Genomic DNA, 23,167 nt, shown 5'->3' with positions numbered 1-23,167 from the left:
TAAATTTTAGACTTCTATATGGCATCTCTAAGACAAAGTCCTTTGATCCATCTGTGCACCCAAGACCCTTGTTTAGGTTTCTTCTTTCCACACCCAGACTGCCCCAGTACCTCTCCCTTTTGAACCAACACAGCTCATAACACAACAGCTATTAACTACTGTAAATGCATGATCTGACAATACAGTGAAGCTGACTGTAGGCCTCCTCTTAATGATCAAATATGGCACGGCCATTAAATGGAAACCACTAATGAAATTTAACTCATTCTGCCAATTCAAATTCATTCAGAAAAAAATGTTGAAGGGATAGTTTTGTAGCAGCAGACATCAAAACCAGATCAGGCACTGTCAGTCCTTCCAGAGGCAGAACAAAATCTCTGTAGCACAGGCAGAAGGTAACGTGAGAGCAATGTGACACCATGGCTATACCTGATCCAGATCAATTTAGTACTGCAGGGAGTCAAGGCGGTGCACAGTGCTGGAATCAACAACTCTGAAACCACAACCCAAGACTGTTTACACAGATCATTACTCTGACCACACCACTTCTCTGTTGCGTTCTGCTAGTTCCCTCCTCTGTATTGCATCAAACATTATTTACTCATCTTCATTTTCAAGAGCACCTACTGAAAGTGACCACCCTGTAATTATGTCCCCGTTTCCTTTCCAGTTGACTCCTCTCTACTGCCCACTTGTTGAAATTCCAATCAAAACTTTTTTTTTGGTGCTTTGTTTCCTGCTGCTTTTGAGGCACGGAGACTATAAACATCCTACACAATTAAGTTTCTCAAGCAGCGCGTAGAAACAGATCCTGACTTACTCTGCCCAGTGAGTCCAGCCAGGCACAATCCACTTTGGTCTGTGACATTCAGCCTCGGTACATGCTACGCTTAACACGTCCAACAGAACAGAGACTTGATGCAATCTCCTTGACTAAGTACTGTCCATACCTTAATTCCGTTCCAAGCTGCGGAAGGTTCCTATTAAAGTAGGAAAAGATGCTTCATTGATGCTATGACTCAAGCCAACAGCATATGTGTTTTGAAGAGATTACAGCACTCTGGCATTATTAACACAGCAATATGTTATTTTCAGAGGAAAATTTTACCAGTGTAGGGCATGATAACTTTCCTAGGTGTTATTCCTCTGTTTAACTTTGAAAATACATAAGAGAGTGAAAAGAATGCTTACCAACACCTATGTGTATGTAGTCATGTGAGAGAATACTGCATTTAGCAGGAAAGGCTGGCAGACTTGTATTATTTTTCTTTCAAATTCTGACAACATGGTATCTTCTTTCTAACTGCTTACAAACTTGATTAAAAAAAATAATAAAACCCAACAAACTTTGTTTAAATTTTTCCTGCAAATCCTGGCACTGAGGATTTAGGAAATAATTTCTGTTTGTCTGTGTAAGTACACCACGTTCCTAGAGACTGGAACCAGAACACAGAGAAAAAGCACCAAAGATTTTATTGTGTTGCATTTCAGTTGGAAGCCTCCTACATTTTTTTTTATTTATTTCAATACAGAATGTTTGTTATTTGCTTTTGTTATATGTTAAGACTATAGTGTTCTCAACTAAGAAGCGTAGCTTATAGAATTTCACGTTCTTTCTATAACCTTAGCCAAGAAGAATCCCAAAGCACTTAACTGTCTATAATGAAATAATTTCAATTTCTACAGAAAAGCTGTCAGTGGAACACGGCAGCAGTCTGACAGTACCCATTAATAGTGCCACACCACAGTTTATGTCAGGAAGGATTTTTTGTTTATTTTGAAGTTTGGAAACTCCTAAGTCTCATCAGGTACAATTCCACACAGAGAAGGCCAGGTCCATCATGCTAATAATTCCTAACATGAAAGCTGTATCTTCCCTAGGTACTGATGCCAGTTCACCTGCACAAGTGGGGTAAATACAGACCTGAAAGTTTCAAGCCACAGGTCTGGGACCACTCACCTTGTGCGTAGGGAGTCTATGGTCAGGCACAGCGAGGCAGGACTGGGGGCTACGTGCCATTGCTCTTCAAATGCCAGTCCTGCGTCTCCCAGTGTCAGGCACTGTATGTGAGGAACAGGGTCTAATGAAAGACATTTTTTGCAACAACCACCCTGGTTAGGGCGTTGTAAAGTGGTGAGGACAACACAGATCAGTTCCAACTGTTTAGCTGTCTGCCTTTTTGGGTCTTGTTGATACTGAAGGGTAAGAGAACTAAATGATATTTCTGACAGTTTGTGCAGAGAGGTCTGCTGCTTATTTGAGAAGGGGCAACCCTCGTGTTGTCAGCGTTGCTCAGGCAGGATCAGGAAAGAGCAAGCAGTGCAGCTTCTGACAGTCCCATAAAAGCTGTCTCAGGTGAAAAAAAGAAACAAAAGTCCGAGGACGCGGTGTTTGGAAGCGCCTCAGAAATCTCTCACCGCTTCCACAGGGCAAACCCCGCTGCAGAGTCGTTCTCCCTCCTGAGGCGCCCGCAGGACCCCGCGGAGCACCCCTCGCGCCCCACGGCATGCCGGCCGCGGCGCCGGGGAGGTCCCTTCTTCTTCGCCTCAACCGGGGGACGACGCCCGCTGGCGGCGGCAGCACCTGCCCATCGTCCGCCCCCCGGAGCGGCCGCGGGGCCGTTGGCTGCAGCGAGTCCCCTCTGGCGGGCCGGGCCGCCCCTCAGGCGGCGCGGCGCGGGCGCGAGCAGCGGCGGCGGGAAACCTCCTCCCGCAGGTCCTCGGAGTTGCGAATTTATCCACCCCCCCCTCGCGCCGTTACAGGAGCGAGTTAAAAAGCGGCGGCGCGACGTTAGAGCCGGGCCGGGAGCAGTGGGGAGGCGCGGGCTGCAGCTGAGGATCAGCTGCTGAGGGGAAGCGGGGAGGAGCCAGTGGGATCAGGAAGCGGTGGAGTGTCTAACACCTCTCTGCCATGGCTGGCTAAAGAAAAATCATCATAACCATAACAAGGGGGGAAGCGGGGGAGGGGAGGCGGCGGCGGCGGGGGAAGGGGCGGCGGGGGAAGGAGCGGCGGGGAGCGGCGCAGGCGGCAGCATGAAGAGGAGAGGCGGCCGGGGGGGCAGCATGCGGTCGGTGGTGGGGTTCCTGTCCCAGCGGGGCTTGGAGGGGGACCCCCTGCTCACCCAGGACTTCCAGCGGAGACGCTTGCGGGGCTGCAGGAACCTCTACAAGAAGGACCTCCTGGGCCACTTCGGCTGTGTCAATGCCATTGAATTCTCCAACAATGGAGGCCAGTGGCTGGTCTCAGGTAAAGCGAACGATCCCCGTCCCTCGCCCCCTCCCGCCACCCCCTCCCCAGAAAGCATCTTCTCCTCCTCGGCCGCCTCCCTCGCGGCCCGGGGGGAGGGGAGCCGCGACGGCGCTCAGAGTCATTTCTCAAACCCACCGGTGCCCGGGAATAATGTTTCCCAAGTAGAGATCTAAAATGGTTGACAGGTTTTAAATTCTACTATTGGAAGGGTGGGGGGGGAGCCCTGGGCAAAGTTTTTACGGGAGTGTTTCCAGGGAGCGGGAGGTGGAAGCTGGGGGTACCTTTATTTGCTGGCTGGCGTGTTCTGCCCCTGAAAAAAAGGGGTTTATTATTTGGAGGGGGGGGGGAGATGATGACGGAGGGGACGCAACCCCGCGGCATGCATTGTGGGCGCCGGGTGACATTTGTCAGCGTCGTGCCCCGGGCCGGGTCTCCGGGGCACGGGCGGGGGTCAGCGGTCGCTGCCGGGGGGCTGCTGGCGGGCCAGAGTTTGGCCGGAGGGGGCTGCAGTCCCGCTTAGGCTGGGAACCGGATCGGTTTAATTTCGGGACCGGTCACTTTCGGACCACACCTCCCCCCCCATCTTCTTCTGGGGGAGGGGAGTAGGTTTTTGTTTTGTTCCTTCTTCCTCCCCGTACAGGGCGCTGGGGGGGGGGAGGGGAAGGAATTATTTTGGTAGTGATGGTTTTGGCTTCAGTCCCCCCTGTTGCCTGCCCGGGGCTGAGGGAGCCATGGGAGTGAGGAGTGGGGGGATGCTGTCAGGTAGGAAGGGAGGTGAGGGTTTGACATCTGCTGTGATATCGAGAACAGGGAAAGGTTCTATACCCCCTTCCTCCCGCCGGGGAGGGGCTGCGGGTCTCTACGGCCGGCTGCCCGTCTCCCTTCACCCCAGTAGTGCTTGGCGCAGGTGCTTCTACCTCCTTCCCTGCCTCTGGGCTCGGAGGTGCGGCGGGGAAAGGAGACAACTTTAGTCCGGGGCCTGGCCGGGCGCTGCAGGCCGCGCTCTCCTCGGGCGGCTCTTAGCGACAGGCCGGGGAATCGAGGGCCTATCCCGCCCGCGGCGGGGCACGACGCGGCGCCCCGAGGACTCGGGCCGTGAAGGGCCACCGGCGCTCCTCTCCTGCTGAGCCGGGAGACCCCGCGCCTCGCTGAGAAGGGGCAGACCCTTCGGGCGGCGGGGAGGGGGCTGCCAGTCCGAGAGGGGCCGCCCCTGCCGCGCCGCCCCTGCCGCGCCGCCCCTGGGACGGCCTGTCCGTTGAGCGCGGCGAGTCCTTTGCAGGCCGCGGGCCAGGGGTTCTCGTCGTGTCCCCGCCGCCCTACGCCCCTTCCCCTCTTTCCTCGTGGGCTGGGGTTGCCGACAGCTCCTTACGCGGAGGCCGGGCTACGGCGGGGAGGGCCCGGTCCCTGTCGTGTGGGGCAACGGCCCTCGGGGGAATTGCAGAGCTCCTTGGCATAAGGCCGTAGCAGCTTTGTTGAGAATGGTCTAGGGGGTAATGGCCTGGTTACCAACCAGGGGTGGAGGAGGGGCGGGAAGGTCTCGGTTTTCCCTGATCATCCTCTGGTGGGCTGTAAATAGCGACAGGAGCTACTGAGGAAGGTGATGAGGGCATATCTGAGTGGGCTGCTTATTGCTGTGGTGTCTGCCTGGACAGAGGCAGGCTCTATTGCACAAAGGTGACAATAATAACTCCAGAAATGTTGCAGGGATTCAGTAAAAAGTTATTATGGCTGTTTTAAGCAAGGAGGGACTAAAACCACCTTTTAAAGTGGAAGCTGATACATTGAAATCTACCTTGATTTAACTTTCTTACTGAAGAAACTTAAAACCCTGAGTCCAGTGATGTCTGAAATAAATGTCCATCAAGCATCCAAGACTTCCTGTCAGGTATTCTTGTATCTATATGCACATGTGACTGTTGAGATATGCATCCATTTATCTTGTGAATATATGGATACATATATTTATGTATGTATATACACATGTGTCTGTGTGCTGGGGGGAATGCTTATTCATTTAAAGTTTCCAGATGTGGTAGGGTCAGCATGCTGGTTTGTACAGGTCCTTCTCCAGTAGTAAGTAGAACTAGGTATTTCTAATCATAAAGCACTACAGAGAGCTCAAGTGCATCTGTTGTTGCTTTTTGATTTTCTGTGATAAGTGATGGAAACACCATCTGTATTTTCTGTTCCTGTTCAAGAAAGCCTTGGGAGGTACTTCAGGTCTTGTCATACCATTAATGTACTTACCTAAGTGGGCATCCATTCTTTAGGTAGAAGCATAAAAAGTTGAGAGCTGGAAGGGTCTTCAAGAATTAATTTTGTCCAAACTGCTTGAGTCAAGGCATGGTAAGAGAATGAAGGCAGATTTACCATTATGTGAAAACGTAAAGAAGTGTAGGAAGGCTCTCAGACTATGTCCAGTTTTCAATTTCCTAACTTCTCTTAAAGCTACAAGATGTTTACAGGGTTAAACTTTTCCCTAGTATGTAAAAGATAAATAGCACTAGAGTTTTACCCTCCTCTAAGTTTAAAAAAAAATCCTAGGAAACAAGCGAGGGGGGAAAAAAGTGGGAGTGGCAAGAGGATGCTTAAGTTACAGGTGTCAGCAGTGCACAAGTTTTGGATAATCAAGAAAAGCCCACCATAGGCCTGTCCTTGTATTGATGCCCTGACAAAATTAAGATTGCTAATTACAGTAACGGTTTTTAACAAAGTTTTATGTTAACTGTGACCAGAGGATCTAAAATGCTTATTGTGACATAGCGACAGCAGACAGGTGCTTTGTTCTTCCTTCAAGAATAAGACGTTATGGATATTTATGGATACTCTGTGAAATTTCTTGCCATTGTAAACCTTGGCTTCATTAAAATTGCACTCAAAATGCTCCTTTTTAAGGTCATACTTAATCTTGAAAGTCTGAGAAATAGCAAAAGCAGGAAAAAAACCTAAGAAGAGCTCAGATGAAAGATGAAGGGTATAAGCTGCCTCTAACGTGAAGTTTTCCAGAAGAGCTGCTTCAGAAGGCAGATAAAGCCTTAGAATAGATGGCATGTGGGTCTCTCCTCCCTCAAAATAGTGTGCTGAGGTAAGGATGAGATGTTAGAGGCTTCCATCTGCGCTTATAGCAGCTAGGAGAGTTAATGGGGATAGTGGAGTGTGTGAAGAGGGAGGGTGCAAGCAGTCTTTTCAGTCATTCAGTTTTAAGTAATACGTATATTCTTAACCTAGAGAAGTCTGCTTCAGCTAATTGACTTGTTAACAACTTAGGCCTTGTTAGAGCTGTTTTAAGTACAGCTGATACAGTGCACTTGCGATGGCTATACTGATGCCATTTAAATGCTATCCTGCATCCAAATTAGTGCAGTTCTCATCAGTATTGGCTGGAATGCCTTTTCTGGGCATGTCCCCCACGTTTTTTTCTTATTATTTTATTTTTATGTGTATCTTACAGGAATAAGTCTGTAGGGCTAGTGGTTACTATTTCAGTAAACATTTCAAACTGCTTAAGCAGAGTTTACATTACAGTTCCAGATCGTTTTTCTGTTCGGATTTTGGAAAGAGCGTCAGTGATGGCAAGCCTCAGCAGGCCTTTTGAAAGCATGTTTGAAGCTTCTTGGTATCATAACGTCTTTCAATCTTCTACTGGAGATTACAGATCTAATAATAAGTAATTTTGTTCCTAACCATATTTTCAAGTTAAAAAGTTTAGATCAAGCGATTGGGTTAGGAGCCAGTCTGTAGGCTTTTGTTGTGTCTGTGTGGAAATAAACAGTGTCACTTTAGAGAGGCACTACTTTTCTGGGGCAGGAGTGCTAGAAGAAGGGGCAGGCGTAAGAATTAAAAGACCCAAGAGAAATGAAAGGAGGAGGCAAATGCTTGGGAGAAGATGCAATGTGACAAGTAGAAAAGGCCTATCTGTAGAATGACACAAGGAAAGAGGAAAACTTAATGTAGAAGAAATGTGTAAATGGGCTGAAATTACCTCTAACTAGCTGCTGGATGGACTTGAAAGACTTAATTGGACAAGATGTGTCTTTGCAACACTTTATATACTAGGTGGTTGTTTTTTCTGTTACCAGTATGAGAAACACATGACTGCATGGAAATTAACCTAATGCAACTGACTTCTTCACTCAGATACACCAAGCTTCTCCTCCTGTAATTTAACTTCTTAAAAATCATCTCTGCTTAGTCTCTTTAATAGGCTTTCTTTCTCCCATCCTTGAGTTTGGTGGGTATGTTTTACTATTTGTTTATCTGGCTGTCATTTTTCATGACTGCTATCTCTCAGAAACATGAGTATCTTTATCGGAGCGTCCCATTTTTTTTCCTCCCTACTTTAAACTGCACTTTCAAGATAACTTCTGGAAGTACTATAATCTGAGGTTTACTTAATCCATGCTATGTTCTTTTTCTCTCAACGTTTTTCCCTTACCAAATAATGCAAAAATTATACCTCTTCTATGACCATAAATTTGTAGGGATGTGAGAAAGTACTGGAAATTCATCTGTCATTTGATTGCCATGTAAATTTGAAGAAGCCTGAAACAGGACAATGAGGCGACTTCAGGAAATGTAGTGGAATATTTCTTCCGAACTAAGGAGATTGTGTATCAAGTATGTTTTAAAAACAGGAAGTCTTGATCTTAGTCCCTTTGTATCAAGCAGAAATCTGTGTGAGGTGGGATCTTGGGTCCAGTTACTATGTGGTGTTTTCATTAATGTCTGAGAAACTATAAAATTTAAAGGTGATACAGTAGCAAACTGTGGCATATTAATAAAAATGCTCAACTTACAAATACGCTATGCAGAATAGACTGTAGTCATGAAGAAGAGGATTCAAATGTAGTAGATCACAACACAAGTATCATCAGATATGATAAAGCATGTGAAGTAATCCTGCTTTAGTTGGTGCTACTGGGGCCCCAGGTGGAGCGTTGTGCTCAATTTTGGGCACAGGACTTCAAGAAAGATGTGGGCAAACTAGAAATAGTTGGGAAGGGGATCTGAAGAGTGATCAGTGGTCCAGAAAAGGGTCCATTTAGTATACCGAAGGAAAACCCAACTAGTGATGCAAATCTTAAACTGCATAAAAGTGTTTTTAATTATTATTACATAAAGGTGTAAACTCTGCTTTGTCTGCTGAGAATAGGCCAAAGAAATGGCCTGAAATTAGAGGAAGAAATAGTTTAGGATGCTCTTTGATCTTACATGTTCCCTTCATTCTGTAGTTCATTCAATTATTTCTCGTATCCATTGTTTGTAATGTGGGACTTAGACCAGTTGATGACTTTAGGCTATAAAATGTAAACACCTGAACAGTGGGAAAGAATAGGGAAGGAGAGGTTGTTTGTCTGACAGTTTATTTTCAGTCAGGTCAACTTCTTTAACCTACTTACCCTCTAGCTGTATCACCACTGGATTCAATGGGAAGGAAAACAGCAGAAGCACATGGCAAGGGGGGGGTGGGATTATATATATAAGTCAAACTGCACCCTTGGGCTACATATTAGGATAATCTGCCTAATGGCAAAGATAATGAAGCACTGAAATAGGCTGCCTAAGGAGGGTGTGAAATCTACCTCAGTGGTGTTTTTTTTAAGAACAAACTAGACACACATCTACTGGGAGCAATTCTGTCAGTCTGGCCTTTTGCCTATGGCTGGGGTCAGCTAAGTGGTCAACTTCTTGAAATACTGTCTGATTTCTCTTTCTGTGATTTGTGCAACTCCTGGAGTAGATAGAAGCAATAAGATTAATATGTTATGATTGAGAAGTGTTTCCCACTGGACCTGATAAATGGTAGACAAAGAGGAGTAGCAGTCTTGAGTTTTGTATAAATCTTGCTGATTGCAGACGTTGTAAAACTGCAGGTGTGAAGTCTTGACTGGTGGGAATGTTGAAGTGCTTCTGGTAGCACACAAGTGCTCAAGCGCGTTTCATGAGCAATGCAGATACTGTTTGATTTGCTTTTGGCAAGGGTATGTTCTGGCTCCCTTTGAACCATTTTAGGACTAAAATAACAGTCATGGACCACTGTTACTGTAAGGTAGACTTTTCTTCCAAATTTGTTTATAAATTTAGTGATTACCTATTTAGAAGGTACTCACATCAGAAAACTTTATTTGGGCATAAGTAGTCCAAAAGCAGGGCAAAACCAGGAAGTTAGGAACTATGGAAGTAATGTTTGTGCTGCAATATATGCCTTGCTGAGTCATATGGGACCTGTTATCTACAACAGACATATTCTACCTATAGTGTTTGTCTGTGCTACTTAAAAAGCAAACAAAAGAAAAAAAAAACAAACAAGCCCAACACCCCAAACACCAAAAGAAAAGAGAGAACTTTTGTGGGGAGGCTTTCTTTGTAGATGTCCAAGTTAGGACTTCTGGCACAATGAACTGAAAAATTAACAAATTAAGATGTTATATGGGACTTCAATTTCCAGCAAATCCACATGTGGAGCCCTGATGGCTAAGGTGTTTTAATATGAGGCCATACATCTGTATTTCTCAGATATGTAGCAAACCTGTTGCTGTTACATGCTCTGTGTCATGTCAAAAACATACCCTCGCCTTAGACAGTTACTCCCTTTTGGGGGAGCATTGTGGGGTTACCATGAGTTTGTGCAGCAGGACCAGTGCTTTTTGAGAAGTTTTGAGTGGCTTCTGTTTCACATGTTATGAAATTGGTGTACACACCCAATAAATGCACTGTATAATGAAAGCATCTTAACCTATCTGCATTCGCTGATCAACTGTACAGACCAAATGCTATAGGCCTGGACTTTCCTATAGTTCTCAGCTTTATGAGGCATAACATGCATACACTTGGTGTCTGAGTCATGGTTCTTTCCCAGAGTGTAAAAGCTCTATATATTCACATTTTCTTTGCTCTCTCCCTATATACCTTTCCATACAGTATGTCTCCCTCCTTTCTTCCCTCTACTTAAAAGTCCAATTTTGATAGTGGAGAGTGCATTTGTGGATTTGCATCTCTCCCTGTTTGTCACAAGACTTGCCTTTTCTTGGGTATATTTGCTTGTGACTTAATACTTCTGTTGTGTGAAGATGTGGTATTATACTTTTTGCCAGAAATCCTCCTCTGTGACTGGACACATTGATTGGTAAGGCTTTTTCTTAAGTCACAAATATTTCTGCAGTAGCTGAATTGGAGTTTGAAGGGAACACATTTCCAACCCAGTTAACATTGTACCTTTATTAAAATTTTCTGTCTCAGCAGGGTATGAGAGGAATGAAACTGAGGCAAGAAACGGGTGTAGAAGTTCTCAAAGACAAGTATGTGCAAGGCAGTGCATAGATGGAGAATGCACAGAATTGTATGAGTATGGCAAACATTTAAAAGCTCTTAAAGCATGGAACCTGGGCCACCATAAAGGCAAACACAGTTCTCAAGACTGCTGTAGTCTTTAATTTGTAATAGTGAGGCCCTTTGTATCCGAGTATCACATAGAGATCTTGGTGTCTGGGAAGAGGCAGGTATTTGGGTTTAGTAGGAAGAGTTGCTTCTAAGCTGGGGTCAGAAGAAATGGACACAAACTTATAGGAACTTAAAAGTTGCCACTACTTTTTTTTTTTTTAAACACTGACAAATATTTTTCTGCAAAGATTTATCCCTTAAATTTATCCCTTACCATACTGTATGTGTGCTGGAAACCACAGTAATGTTTGTTGGGTTTGGATATCTTTATTATTTTTTGTTTGTATCTGGGCTAAGTGGGTAGTGGAAATGAATAGGAGTTTGCTGTTAAGTGAAGCACCTAGATGGCTGTTGGAGGATGAGTAGACTGCAGTGGCTTTGCGAATTGGTTTGCTGTGGTAACAGTTAACAACAGTATGTTAATATGTTTTGTCCGGAAATGTCTTTTACGGAAGTCTTGAAGGACAAAATATGTAGTCTGATAGATGCAATATTGATGTTCACCACCTTAAATGTTGCTTGAGTTGTTTACCAGGTAATCATAACATTAAGATGTGGCTGTTGGCAGCTTTGGAAAATAACCATTTCAAGTGTGACAATCACTTCTTGATTTCAGCATGCCCAGCGTGGTCATATGTTTCAGCAGTCCTGCATTTCTGTGTCTCCTTATTCCTAGTTCATGTGCAATACAACTTTCTGTCCTATTTCTAGACTGAAAGTACTCTAAGCTCCCATCAGTGTAGTTGACTGCAAATGACTGTGAGTTTTTCTGGACCCTTCACATTTGACTCTTATTCCCAGTAGTTATGAAATGTGTCACAAATCTTTATATCGTGTATTACTTGTTTGCTCTGTAAAGTACAAAATCAGGAGGAGAAACACACAATAAATTTCATGGAGCATGGGTAAGCATAACATGCAGCTGTACTGTCTCTCAAAGTGATTGTCATAAAATCTGTTAGGAGACTTAAAGGCTGAGAGGCTGTTAATGGATGTTTGACATAGCACGGTTCTATTGGAAAACTTCTTAATAGCATCACATGATGTGAAAAGTTTTAAGAAATCTGATTAAAACTAGTAATGAATTCTATTTATGCATTTACTTCTTGAAGTAAACTGCAGACCAATTGATTTGTTTCCTTTTGTTTCGTGCTTCATGCTTTTTTCCTTCTAGATAGCAACTCAGAAGTCTGTCATAACCTTTACAGATCTAGAAGCATGATATAGCTGTGCATGCTGAAGACTTCTGAATGCTTCAGTAAAATCTTTTTATGGCCATATGTCAGTGCTGTAGCCAACCTATACTATGAAGGCTTTGCAAAGACTGCTAGAGGAGATACAGTTGTCAGTGAAAGGGGAAAAAAGTTCCTATTTCATGAATAACATTAAGTGATGCTGGCAACAAGGAGTTGGTGTAGAAGCATTTTGCCAACATGCATATGTTAATTTGGCATGTAATTCATCCACAGCTTGCCACAGAATTTTACATACCAGTAAAACTCTTGAGTCTTCAGGTTGCTGTAGGTTGTCACTATGTGTTGGCAGAGTGGCAGCTGTTTAATCCAAACTTTTCCTGCTGATTCTTCTGTTTCCATTAATTTACATGTGGCTCAGACAGTAATGCACATTTCCTTCCTTTCTTCTAGGAGGGGATGACCGCCGGGTTTTACTTTGGCATATGGAAGAAGCCATCCACTCAAGAGTCAAACCAGTTCAGCTGAAAGGGGAGCATCACTCTAATATCTTCTGCCTCGCTTTCAACAGTGGTAATACAAAAGTGTTCTCTGGAGGTAAGGAAGGAAGAGCACCCTGACTTCATAGGACTTTGCATTGTGAATGCCTTGGAGTAGAAGTCGTGACAGATCCTGCCCCATATGACAGGTTTTTTCTGTGGTCCCCTGCGGATCTGGAAGGTGTTGTCAATCAGTAGCTGAAGGTCCTTAGGGGACAGGGAGTTCTGTAGCTAGTACAGCATTTTCAATTTTGTTATGCTTTTCCTTTTCCAAACTCTGGTGTAAGGGCATTGTGTCTCAAGCCATTGTGGTGATAATCCTGGGTCTAGTCTGCTCCCAGTTGTGCTACAGGCTGTGGAACATGATCTTTGTTATTCCCTCTTAGCTGACCTGGGAGCAGACCCTGCATCCTCTCTGGCACTCAAGCCTGATGCTTGAAAATCTCTGCTGCTATAGCTGATTTTAATGCACCCTTAGATGGCTAATGAAGGGCTGTTGCCATCTATTGGTAGATCACTTTTTCACAGACTTTCACTTTCTTTTTAGCCCTCACTAGATAAGTGTATGCCTTTTAGAACTGTTGGCACACGGGGCTCTAATTCGCCTTGTTATTCTTGATCTTTTTAAATATAAATCCACTTTTCAACAGAAAATTTAATTCAGTCTTAAAGCTAGTACAAGGAAAGTGGGCATGTATTCATGTATGGGCATGTATAATCCTAGAATTTAGGTTCGCTTCATCACTTGATATTTGAAATGTTGAGGTAGGGATGAAGACTGAATTGAGAAGAAAAAGGAACAAGACTCAAAATGGATTTAGTGTCACTTTCTTCTGTACTTCATTTCCTCTATCTAACAGTATAATAGAATGGACTGGAATTCGTATCTTTCATCTGTATGTTCATTAACATATAGCTAGATTTATTTTAGGATATTATGAGACTACTTGGTCAGAGCCCTCTTATGACCTTTTTGGACCAACTGCAGATCAGTGCTATAAATTGATTCTAAGTTCATGTGAATGGTGGAAGCTTCCAGTCTTTCCATGCTGTGTTAAATCTCAGAGTGTGGGGGAAGGGCATGACAGAGCTTAAGATAATGTCAATTTTAAGGATGAAATTATTCAGATATACTTCTTGTGTGGAGAAAATGCCAAAAATATCAAAATAGTGATGCCTGTCTTCTAATTCTGAGGTCAGTTTGTTTTATGAGAGAGACAGTGTCCACGGTGTCTTCAAATGAACATAGTTGCACAAGGGATTCCAGTGAAATTTTGGGCTGGAGTCTGTTTTACTTCTAGTTTGAATTCAGACAAATGAAACCTTACATGAATATTCAAATAATGAACTTTGCCAAATCTTGTTGGTGCAGCTGTTAATGGTATTTTCTCACTTCCAACTCAACCCACTCTCCATTGGGCCCTGCTATCAGAGGCTACTGTTTCACAGGAAGGGCAAAGTGGTCTGACTGTACCTTGCCACTCCAGCTAACACCTGCAGTTAAAGATTGACACCATCACTGATGATGGTGGAATTTTGCTAAGATGCCAGGTTAGATGAGATGTGACAGCTGATGCACAGACAAACTGGCCGTTCTCCTCTCTTTTTCCTCCTCCAGTTTGCATAAACTGTGCCTCTGCCAGGAATTATTTCCATTGCAGGAGTCAGGAACTTTCAGCTGCTCCACCAAGATTCACAGAGCTCAAGGGCTGTGAGTCTGACTCTTGGATCACTTGTAGGGAGTCATTTTGCTTCATGGCCTACATGTGCCATCTGTTTTATCTGTCACTAAAATGGGGCTAACTATATTTATTCACTCAACAATGTTCTGGGAAATTCTTAAAGGGTCTGAAAGAATTGTGAATCCCAAGATCTGTTGGTTTTCATCCCCCTTAGTACTGAAATTGGACTTGTACTCAAATCATGGAGGTCAGAATACTTAAAAAAAACCCCTAAAAATTAGAGTATGGATGCTAGCACAAGGTCCACAGAACGCAGTTAATTGTGTAAATAAAGTTGCCAAGGACTAATGACTTAGGATCTGATGACCTTTCCCTAAAATGGCTCTTGATAACAGAGGAGAAAGGATTTTCCACTTCAGTACAAATTGAATTGCATCCAAAACATTTGCAAGCTCTCTGCTTTGAAGGATTGCGTGTGTAGTATGTACCTCATGTAGCCATTACAAAAATGGAAGGCAGGAACTGAGTGGAAAGCATTTTGTTTCTAATCTCTGTAGGAAAAAAAACACAAGATACTAAAGAAGTTCCCATCCCTGAAGAATACTGTTGCCCTTCTCTGTCCACGCACACTGAGAGGAAAAATAGCATTTGAAGTGAAAGATTGCCTCTTAGTAAACCACATGGAGTTTTGGGGGTTTGGTTGGCTTTTGTTTTTCATGTTAGGTATGAAAAGCTGAAATAAACCTACAGGGAGTTGCATTTGTTTCTGCAGAGGCTTGGTGTGACAGATGTGGGGTTTAGGCCACCTTAACTGTGCTACTCCACATGTGTTCTGCAGTGTTTAATCCTCACAAGTATAATTGAGGGGAATGGCAGATACTTCTTGTTTCTGATCAGCATAACTGCAGTTACCAAAACAAGAGAGATAAACAGGAGAGTTGCGTATACAGCTACCACCCAGGTATTCTCAACAAAGAATGAGCTCTCCCGTGCTGATGCAAAACACTGTAAGTGGGAACCCTACTGTACTGAACAGCAGTGATGTGTTCTGCAGGGATGGATCCTTACCGGAAGCAACTGGGCAGTTAGAGTTTTGTCAGCACCTTTTCCTCCCACACAAAAAAGAGAGAAGCAGCGGTTATTTTACACCCCCCCTCCTTTCATTTTTTTCTCTTCCCATTTTGGAGCTTGCAATGGAAGGGAAGGTTGATCTCATGTTTACTAGTGGCCTGAAGCCAGGTATCTAGAATGATTCTTGTGTTCATTTGTCATGGAGGATGGGAAGCAAGAATGTCTGCTGGAGGAAACTTTGTCGCTGGAGAATCTAGACTACTCGCAGGAACACCACGCTGCCATTCTGGACAGGGAGAAGCCAGTTGAGATTCAACAAAAGCACGTGTAGAGACTTGCACCTGGGAAGGAATAACTGCTTGTATCAATACAGGCTGGGGGATGACCTGCTGGATGTCGTGGTTTCACCCCGGCTGAGAGCTGAGATCCACGCAGCTGCCTGCTCCTTAAAGGAAAAGAGCAGGGAAAAGGGAAGGAGGGGGGTGAGAGGCAAGGGAAGGGAAAAGGAAGGGGCAAATCACCCCAAAACCAAGAAACTAAGAGGCCCATGGGTTGGGATAAGGATAGTTTACTAAGATAACAGAAAGATACAATATAACAATGCTAACAGGACTTTAGAGCAAAAATCTATGAAGCTGTTGATACACAATGCAGTTTCTCACCAAACCACACAACTCAGGCCGTGCCACCCAGAGCCGTCCCAGAACCTGACCGTCCCCCAAGAACCGCACGTCCCAGAGCCCCCCCAGCCTTCCTCCTGTCAGCCCCCCCCCGATATCCTGGGCAGGACGTAACTGGTGTGGAATACTCTATTTGGTCACTTGGGTCACCTGTCCTGGCTTCCCCCCTCCTTTCTCATGAAGAGCTGAGAAAGTCCTTGACTGTCTGACAGCAGTGAACAACATCAGGGTGTTATCAGCACTGCTCCCCTTTTAACTCTCAAACACAGCATTCCACCCGCTGCTACAAATGAAGTTAACTCCATCCTGACCAAAACCAGGACACTGGAGTCCTTCTGTGGAGAAGGACTTGGGGGTCCTGGTTGATGGCAGGTTGGCCATGAGCTAGCAGTGTGCCCTGGTGGCTAAGAGAGCCAGTGGGATCCTGGGATGCATGAAGTGGCCAGCAGGTTGAAAGAGGTGATCCTCCCGCTCTACTCTGCCCTGGTCAGGCCCCACCTGGAGTACTGTGTCTAGTTCTGGGCTCCCTGGTATAAAAAAAGACAGGGATCTCCTGGAGAGAGTCCAGAGGAGGGCTACAAAGATGATTAAGGGCCTGGAGCATCTCCCCTATGAGGAAAGGCTGAGTGAGCTGGGAATGTTCAGCCTAGAGAAAAGAAGACTAAGGGGGGACCTTATTAATATTTATAAATATCTTAAGTATGGGATGCAGGGGGAATCAGCCAGCCCCTTTTCAGTGGTCTGTGGAGACAGGACAAGGGGCAATGGCTGCAAGTTGGAGCACAGGAAGTTCCACACCAACACGCAGAAGAACTTTTTCACAGTGAGGGTGACAGAGCCCTGGGACAGGCTGCCCAGGGAGGTGGTGGAGTCTCCATCTCTGGAGATATTCAAGACCCATCTGGACACCTGTCTGTGCCATATGAGCTGGGGAGCTGCTTTGGCAGGGGGTTGGACCCGATGATCTCTCAAGGTCCCTTCCAACCCCTGTGATTCTATGATTCTATGATTTTTCACTGGTGAAATATGTAGACACTAGAGTAGTTTTACTAGGTAGAAGCCTTTCCTGTAATGTACAATGGGCAGTTTCCATTGCAATTAATGATCAAAGGACACTTAGATATAAGTGACTTGTTTATTGTACTATGGAAAAGATGAGCTAAAGCTGGCACAAATTAACTAGGAGCCTGTACAAAAGGCAAGCTGATGTAGAAAAATCTCACACCTCATTAGTCAAAGGGAAACATTCTCATGTTTCTTCTGTTGGGACAGAATACAAATTGAAATGTGTATGGCATAAAAGAAAACTGAGTCAACTGAACACTTAAGAATCATAACATGAAATCTTACTACTGAACCTCAGGCTTTGTGCATTAAGAAAGCTACAAAGACTTACTGAGCATAAAAATACAACTATGTGAGCTTTGTTTTTTTTCTTCTGAATCAAATACTAAATTATTATCCTAAATTAAATTCTTTAAATATTTCTAAAGGGGAGGTGCCAAACTAGATAAATTAATATTAACTGAAGAGGCCTAAAAAAGGTTGTGTTGCTCTAGTTTGAAGAACACTGTGTGAGCTAGTGGAATTACATTCTAGCTGTGACCCTCGTAGTTTGAGTGCATGTGGTTAGTTCCCATTGTGTTCAATGGATGTGATCAAAGAATTGTGACATGATTGGTTGCTTGGTTTGGTTTTTGTTAGTACAAAAGAAATTACACTAGCTGTCATGTTTATGCCTTCTCAGTGGTTGCAAACCCCTGAATGCTGATAGTGTGAACTGGCAGCGTTGGAGTTTGAGCCCAGTGCATGTTGCTTATGGCATATTTCACCTTCTATTATCTTTTTATGGAGTATCTTCTGAGCAGGAAGAAAGGTGTATTTACATGAGAGCTAAAGGTGTTCTGTGGCTTCATGTGATATTCTTTACTGCAAATGTCCCAAAGTCAAGCTGAATAAAAAATTATCATTACCACAGTTAAGTGGAGTTATATGGTGAGCAGTTGCAGGTGGAATGTATTTGATCAGTGTATTTGATCAGGCCTGGAAGTTATGGAGCCTTTCACATAACTGACCAGAGGGCTGACCACTTGAGAACTGAACTGTTCTCTCTGCTTCAGTTCTGTTTTGAAATATAAAATTAAAGCAGAAAACATTTATTGGTTGGTTGTGGGTTTTTTCCAAAATAATGCTTTTTAACCACTAAAATATGATGTTAAGTGTTTATATTTCTCTTTATAGGCAATGACGAGCAAGTTATACTCCATGATGTTGAAAGGTAAATACACAGTTTCTGTTTCCACTGCTTCAAGAGCTTCCTTAATGTCATCTCACTGGAGGCACTCTTTCTTTTAGAGAAAAGCACAGTGTTTCAATCCTGAAACGCGCTTTTTATTTATCTAAATTAATATCTGGAATGAAGTATTTCCCATCACACTATTTTTGTTTGTTTGTTTGTTTGTTTCAGGAATTGGATTCTGCATCATTTTGACCTTTGGAAATAGTGGTTATTTAATTCATGTGGCAGGCAGCATAGTAGGTTCTGGGTAGATTGAGTGCTGGGTTATTCTGGCACATTTACAAATGCTGTGGCACTCACCTGACTTGTATTTTACCTAACTGCTATTTAGGACTTTGGGTGCAGCTGCCTGGCTCTCCACACTAATGTGAAGCATTTATTTTGGTACTTACTTCTTACCAAAAGTGCAATTAGACTTTGTTGTACTACGCCAAGATTAGACTGGTAATCAAAATATAATTAATACAGTAGTGGTAGTGTATTAGGTTGGAGTACTCTGGATATTTTCTTTTGAGCTTACTGCTTTTGCAGTAGAAAAGCTATAAAGTTAAAGTTTTTGGTCTACTAATACCTTCACAGATTTAAGCAATGACCATTCAAATAACATGAACTCCAGAAAAATCAAATTTGAAGAAAAAGCAGGAAGTGATATATGTGAGAACAGAGAAGTAGAAAACCTCAAATCTTTTAAAGCTGCCTGAATCTTGGTTAACATAATTTGGACCTGTATTTTGCTAGATTTGTCCAGAGCCTTTTGCATTGAACTGATCAGTGTACAACTGCCTTCTATCATACCTTATATCTACTTACAAATCTTATATGAGAGCTGGGTAACAGTAACTATTGTACTTTTCTAATGCTTTCTTAAGAATATTATGTTGTTTGATGGTTGGGGTTTTTGTTGTTTTGGTTTGACTACTGGGGGGTTTCTTTTTTGGGAGGGCTGTATGTGTTTGGGAGGATGCTTGCTTTGAGGGGAGGTTTTTTTTTTAATTTTTTGTTACTGGTTTTTAATTAATTGTGGAAATGTGGAAATTTTAGATGCTGATATTTGTGTTCTGTTTCCTCAAGCTTCTTGATCTTTCTCCTTGACAATTTTCTGTATAACACTTTTTTTTCTGCTACGTCTGTCTTAGTTGTTTTAACAAGTCTTCTTGGTATGTTTTGTTTTTAATGTGCTTTCATTATCAGCGTTTTGGGGTTTTTTAGGCATGCAAAGATTGGTTGTAACACATACAGCCTTCATTCCTCTAGGAATATTTGTGTCATCTTCTGAAAGAAATCTTACTAGGCTGGCACACTGAATTCTGAATGATTTCTAGAGAAAGTTACCCTGAAAGTTCTTTTTCTGTTGCTTCTTTTTTGGCCTTTTTGTTACTGGTCCATGAGACAGAAGTAAGAGTATCAGTTGCCATGTGAGCAAAACACTGGTTTTATTATTGTTTTGTTGGAATTTTTTTTGTGGAGTTTCCATGAGGTACAAAGTGCATTCTCTAAAGACATAATAAAGATGTTTTGCCAAAGAAACAAAACAATCTCTAAATCTTCTCTCTTAGTATTTTAGCTTTTGGCCTCTCCATGCTACTATTCCTCCTTTTTAAATGATCTAAAAAGATGAGAAAGGAGCAAAGTGGGCTTTTTTTATAGCTGTGGAATGGCTGGAATCTAGGTACTTCTGAGGGAACATGGGAAAAAAAATACAGATCTGATCTATCCTGGAGAACCAGGAAAGCTTGCTAAAAAGCCAGCTAGATAGTTGCTCTTTTATGAGTATCAGCTGAACTTTTGGAGTAAAAAGGAAAACAAGACAGAAACTTGTTCATTTCTGTCTCATTTTCATTTTTACATTAAGTGGTAAGAATGTAGTCCACAGGTCCCAAGACCTCTTTCCCTTTTTCTTTCTCCCAAGCTTATTCTAAGACAACATGATTTCCATGACATCTTGCAGTTTCTGAAGTTCCTAATATGTGGGGTTTTGTCTGAGGGGTTTGGTTTGGGTTTGTTGGTTTGTTTTTTTTCTTGTAGCATGACATCTTGTTCTCTCTATATGGGCTTTTTGGTTTTTATTCCAATTAAATACAAGGGTTGTCTTAGGAAGTTACATAAACCTTGTCACTATTACTAGGTAGAAAAAAATGTAAATACTTTGCTTTTTAGAACAACAGCAAAAGAAGGAAGAATAGTAATATCGTGTGGGGTTTTTTTTCCAGCACTGAGACCTTGGATGTGTTTGCCCATGAAGATGCCGTGTACGGCCTTTCAGTGAGCCCAGTAAATGACAACATCTTTGCCAGCTCATCAGATGATGGCCGGGTTCTTATTTGGGACATCCGAGAGTCTTCCCATGGAGGTGAGATCTCAAGATGGAAAAGAACATTGATTAGGAAGAATCTGGTCAAGGCAGGGAAGGGAAAATTTATGTTTTTCTGGAATAACCAATAACGGAGTGTTGGAGAAGGGCGAAAGATGCGCAACTCCTGTGGCTGGTGATAGGCAAGTTTTGGTCTTTACAGTTCAGTGTTCCTGTCTTAAATTAAAGTGCCACCATAGAACTTGATGTGAATAGGTTTTGACTTGAGTAAAGAAGCAGTGGAGGACATGTTTCTTCAATAAAAGCATCTTGCTAAACTTGGTATCAGTTAGGAATGTGGAGGGTTTTTTGGTTTTGTCTATAGCCCGGGATAAAAGATTTTTTAAAAAAGCTGTTCCTTTGATTTGGATAATTTTCTAAATCTATTTTTATACTTCCCTGTGGCCGTGAGAATTGTTCTTATGCATAATGTTTTCTGGGTATATGGAAACTTACGTGATACAGGGAAGTTGAATTACTACTTCAATCTTTGTTTTCTAAAACAGAACTGAATGCTGTTGATTTATGTAACAAACCTGCAGCTTCTTCAAAGCATTGCAGCTGTAAAAACACAGATTGCAGTTTCAAGGCTGAAGAATCTGTTTAGAATGGTAGTTACATAAATTTGAAGAGGAATACTTCAGTAATTGAGTTTCAGTATATGAATACTTAAGTAATACTTCAGTAAATGAAGTTGTGAGTTTACTCCATCCTAAAGAACACAAAGCTGAGAATTTGAAACTTAGCAGTCTACAGGAGTACAGAGCCTGCTTTCCTTCCTTCATAGTTAAAATAAACTTTCATCTTCTTTTTGTAAGCTAATGAAATGCAATTGCGTCAACTCAGTTTCTACTGGTCTTACTGGAAAGTCGTTCATGGCACTGAAATCCAGCTTATGCACTTCGCAGTGATTTGGAAATGTTTTTTGTTGGGACAAAGTTGCTGTTTAACTGAATTAGCTTTTTCCATACCTCCGTGTTTTTCTGGTTTTATAATATGCAAGTGGTAAGACAAGACTCTGAATGTGGCTTCTACGTTAGAGTTGGTGAAATGCTGCTTTACTGCCTTCTGAACTCTTTGCCATGAAGATGATCTGTCTCTGTTAGGAGAAGTACCTGTTGCTTATTGTGGATGTCAGCAGTCAGCTGGACCCAATGCTTAAATGCATCTGTGTGAAGCTGCTCAGTATCATGAGCTTATGTCCAATCTGATCTGAGTTTCTGAAATTGCATGAAATGAAGTTTGTTTTTACTGTTGCTGAGACTTTGAAGGAGAAAGCTGCACCAGTGAACATGGAGTGAAGAAGTGTTTGCTCTGGTTTATTTGGAGCTTTTTTGGAGTAGTGTCTTAGGTTCTCTGAATTTTTACTAAAGGGCTTTTTCATGCTTATATAGGAGTCCCGAGTCAGCATTTATATGTGAGCCCTGCCAATGTTTACTACAATATGCTGCTTGTCACTGGGGTAATCCTCTTGTCTGCAGTGGTATTGTAATGGGAATAGGCACTGTGCCTGCCAGTGTTAGGTACAGTTAGCTACCCTGAGCGGCCAGGCCATTAAAATCTTGCAAATAACCTCCTATCTTAAAAAAAGTGTATTAAAAAAAGGTGGAAAATGAGTTTTGTTCCCCTTCTGTTTCTCCCTGCCTTTCACTGCTGAGTGATTTATTCAGTAATTTCTATAAGCTCTCTTTTCATTTTTGTTAGAGATGTCGTTGAGCTACTCCCTTAAGTGTTTTCATATTGCAGTGTATAAGAGCTATGACTGTAAATGAGCATAAAGAACAAAAAAAAATAAGCCCCCTACTTTTCATTAGTGACTTAATGCCTCCTTAGTTTAGCTCCTGTAATCTCTTTAATTTAACAAGCTGAAAGGCAACTTTTGATATCTCAGAAGGAAACCGTTGCACCAGGCTATTTATTACAAAGGGGTGAAGGAAGACGCTATTTATTACAAAGGGGTGAAGGAAGACACCAGTATTTGGTGATAATGATTTGACTAAACAAATGATACAAATTAACAGTTGAAAACCAGCAATTTTATGTGGCAATATGATGTTGTTGGGCTCTTCACTCAGCTAATGCAGGCCATTGCTCCTTAGTGGAGGTTGCCCTTTTAGTACCAGCCTTTTATGTCCCAGCAAGGATCTGATTTGATGATGCAAGTGTAGAAGGTCAGTTTTGGTGCTGTAACTTACTTGGAGCTGCCAGCAGACCATCAGCAATCTCTAAAGCCTTTGGGCAGGCTGGCAGAAGAATGGGTCTCTCTCTTTTACCTCTGACTCCTATGACAAAACTTAACCATGTTTTGTATATCTTGATGAGTGATACAAGGGAAAAATAATTAAGTACCTTTGGAGGTGCTTGTGGGGCTAAAGGTGCCTTCACACAGCAGCTCAAATCTGGGCGGTAAAATTCTCCAAAGCATGTGAGCAGCACTGGTTACATCAAAACAATGAATAGAGAAAAATCTGGCATAATCCATGGATTAAAATTGGCATTGATTCTGGTTTCTTAGTTGAGGAAGGAGTGGCAGTGTGCCACCAACAATACGTCAAAGAGAATTTGACTGTGTGTAAAGCCAAAAAGCTAGGAGGAAGATACAGGGAAGGATGAGAGTGTCATGGCTTTTCCCCTGCTCTTCATGGAAGCAGCTTTTTGATGGA

General features: G+C 42.8%; 1 protein-coding gene across 1 annotated transcript in view; it reads left to right on the top strand.

The window, feature by feature from the left end:
• Positions 1 to 3,033: 3,033 nt before the first annotated feature.
• Positions 3,034 to 23,167, top strand: part of DCAF5 (DDB1 and CUL4 associated factor 5) — a gene marked incomplete at its 5' end in the record, with an annotated part of 75,351 nt that continues 55,217 nt past the window's right edge. Inside the window, 4 exons of the mRNA XM_084263327.1 lie at positions 3,034 to 3,247; positions 12,337 to 12,480; positions 18,097 to 18,133; positions 20,365 to 20,504. Coding sequence (XP_084119453.1) covers positions 3,034 to 3,247; positions 12,337 to 12,480; positions 18,097 to 18,133; positions 20,365 to 20,504 — 535 coding nt within the window. The remainder of the gene's footprint in view (positions 3,248 to 12,336; positions 12,481 to 18,096; positions 18,134 to 20,364; positions 20,505 to 23,167) is intronic.

This window comes from Gallinula chloropus, assembly GCF_964237585.1.
Source record: "Gallinula chloropus genome assembly, chromosome: 4".
Classification (NCBI taxonomy): domain Eukaryota; kingdom Metazoa; phylum Chordata; class Aves; order Gruiformes; family Rallidae; genus Gallinula; species Gallinula chloropus.
This window is presented reverse-complemented; position numbering and strand designations above follow the sequence as displayed.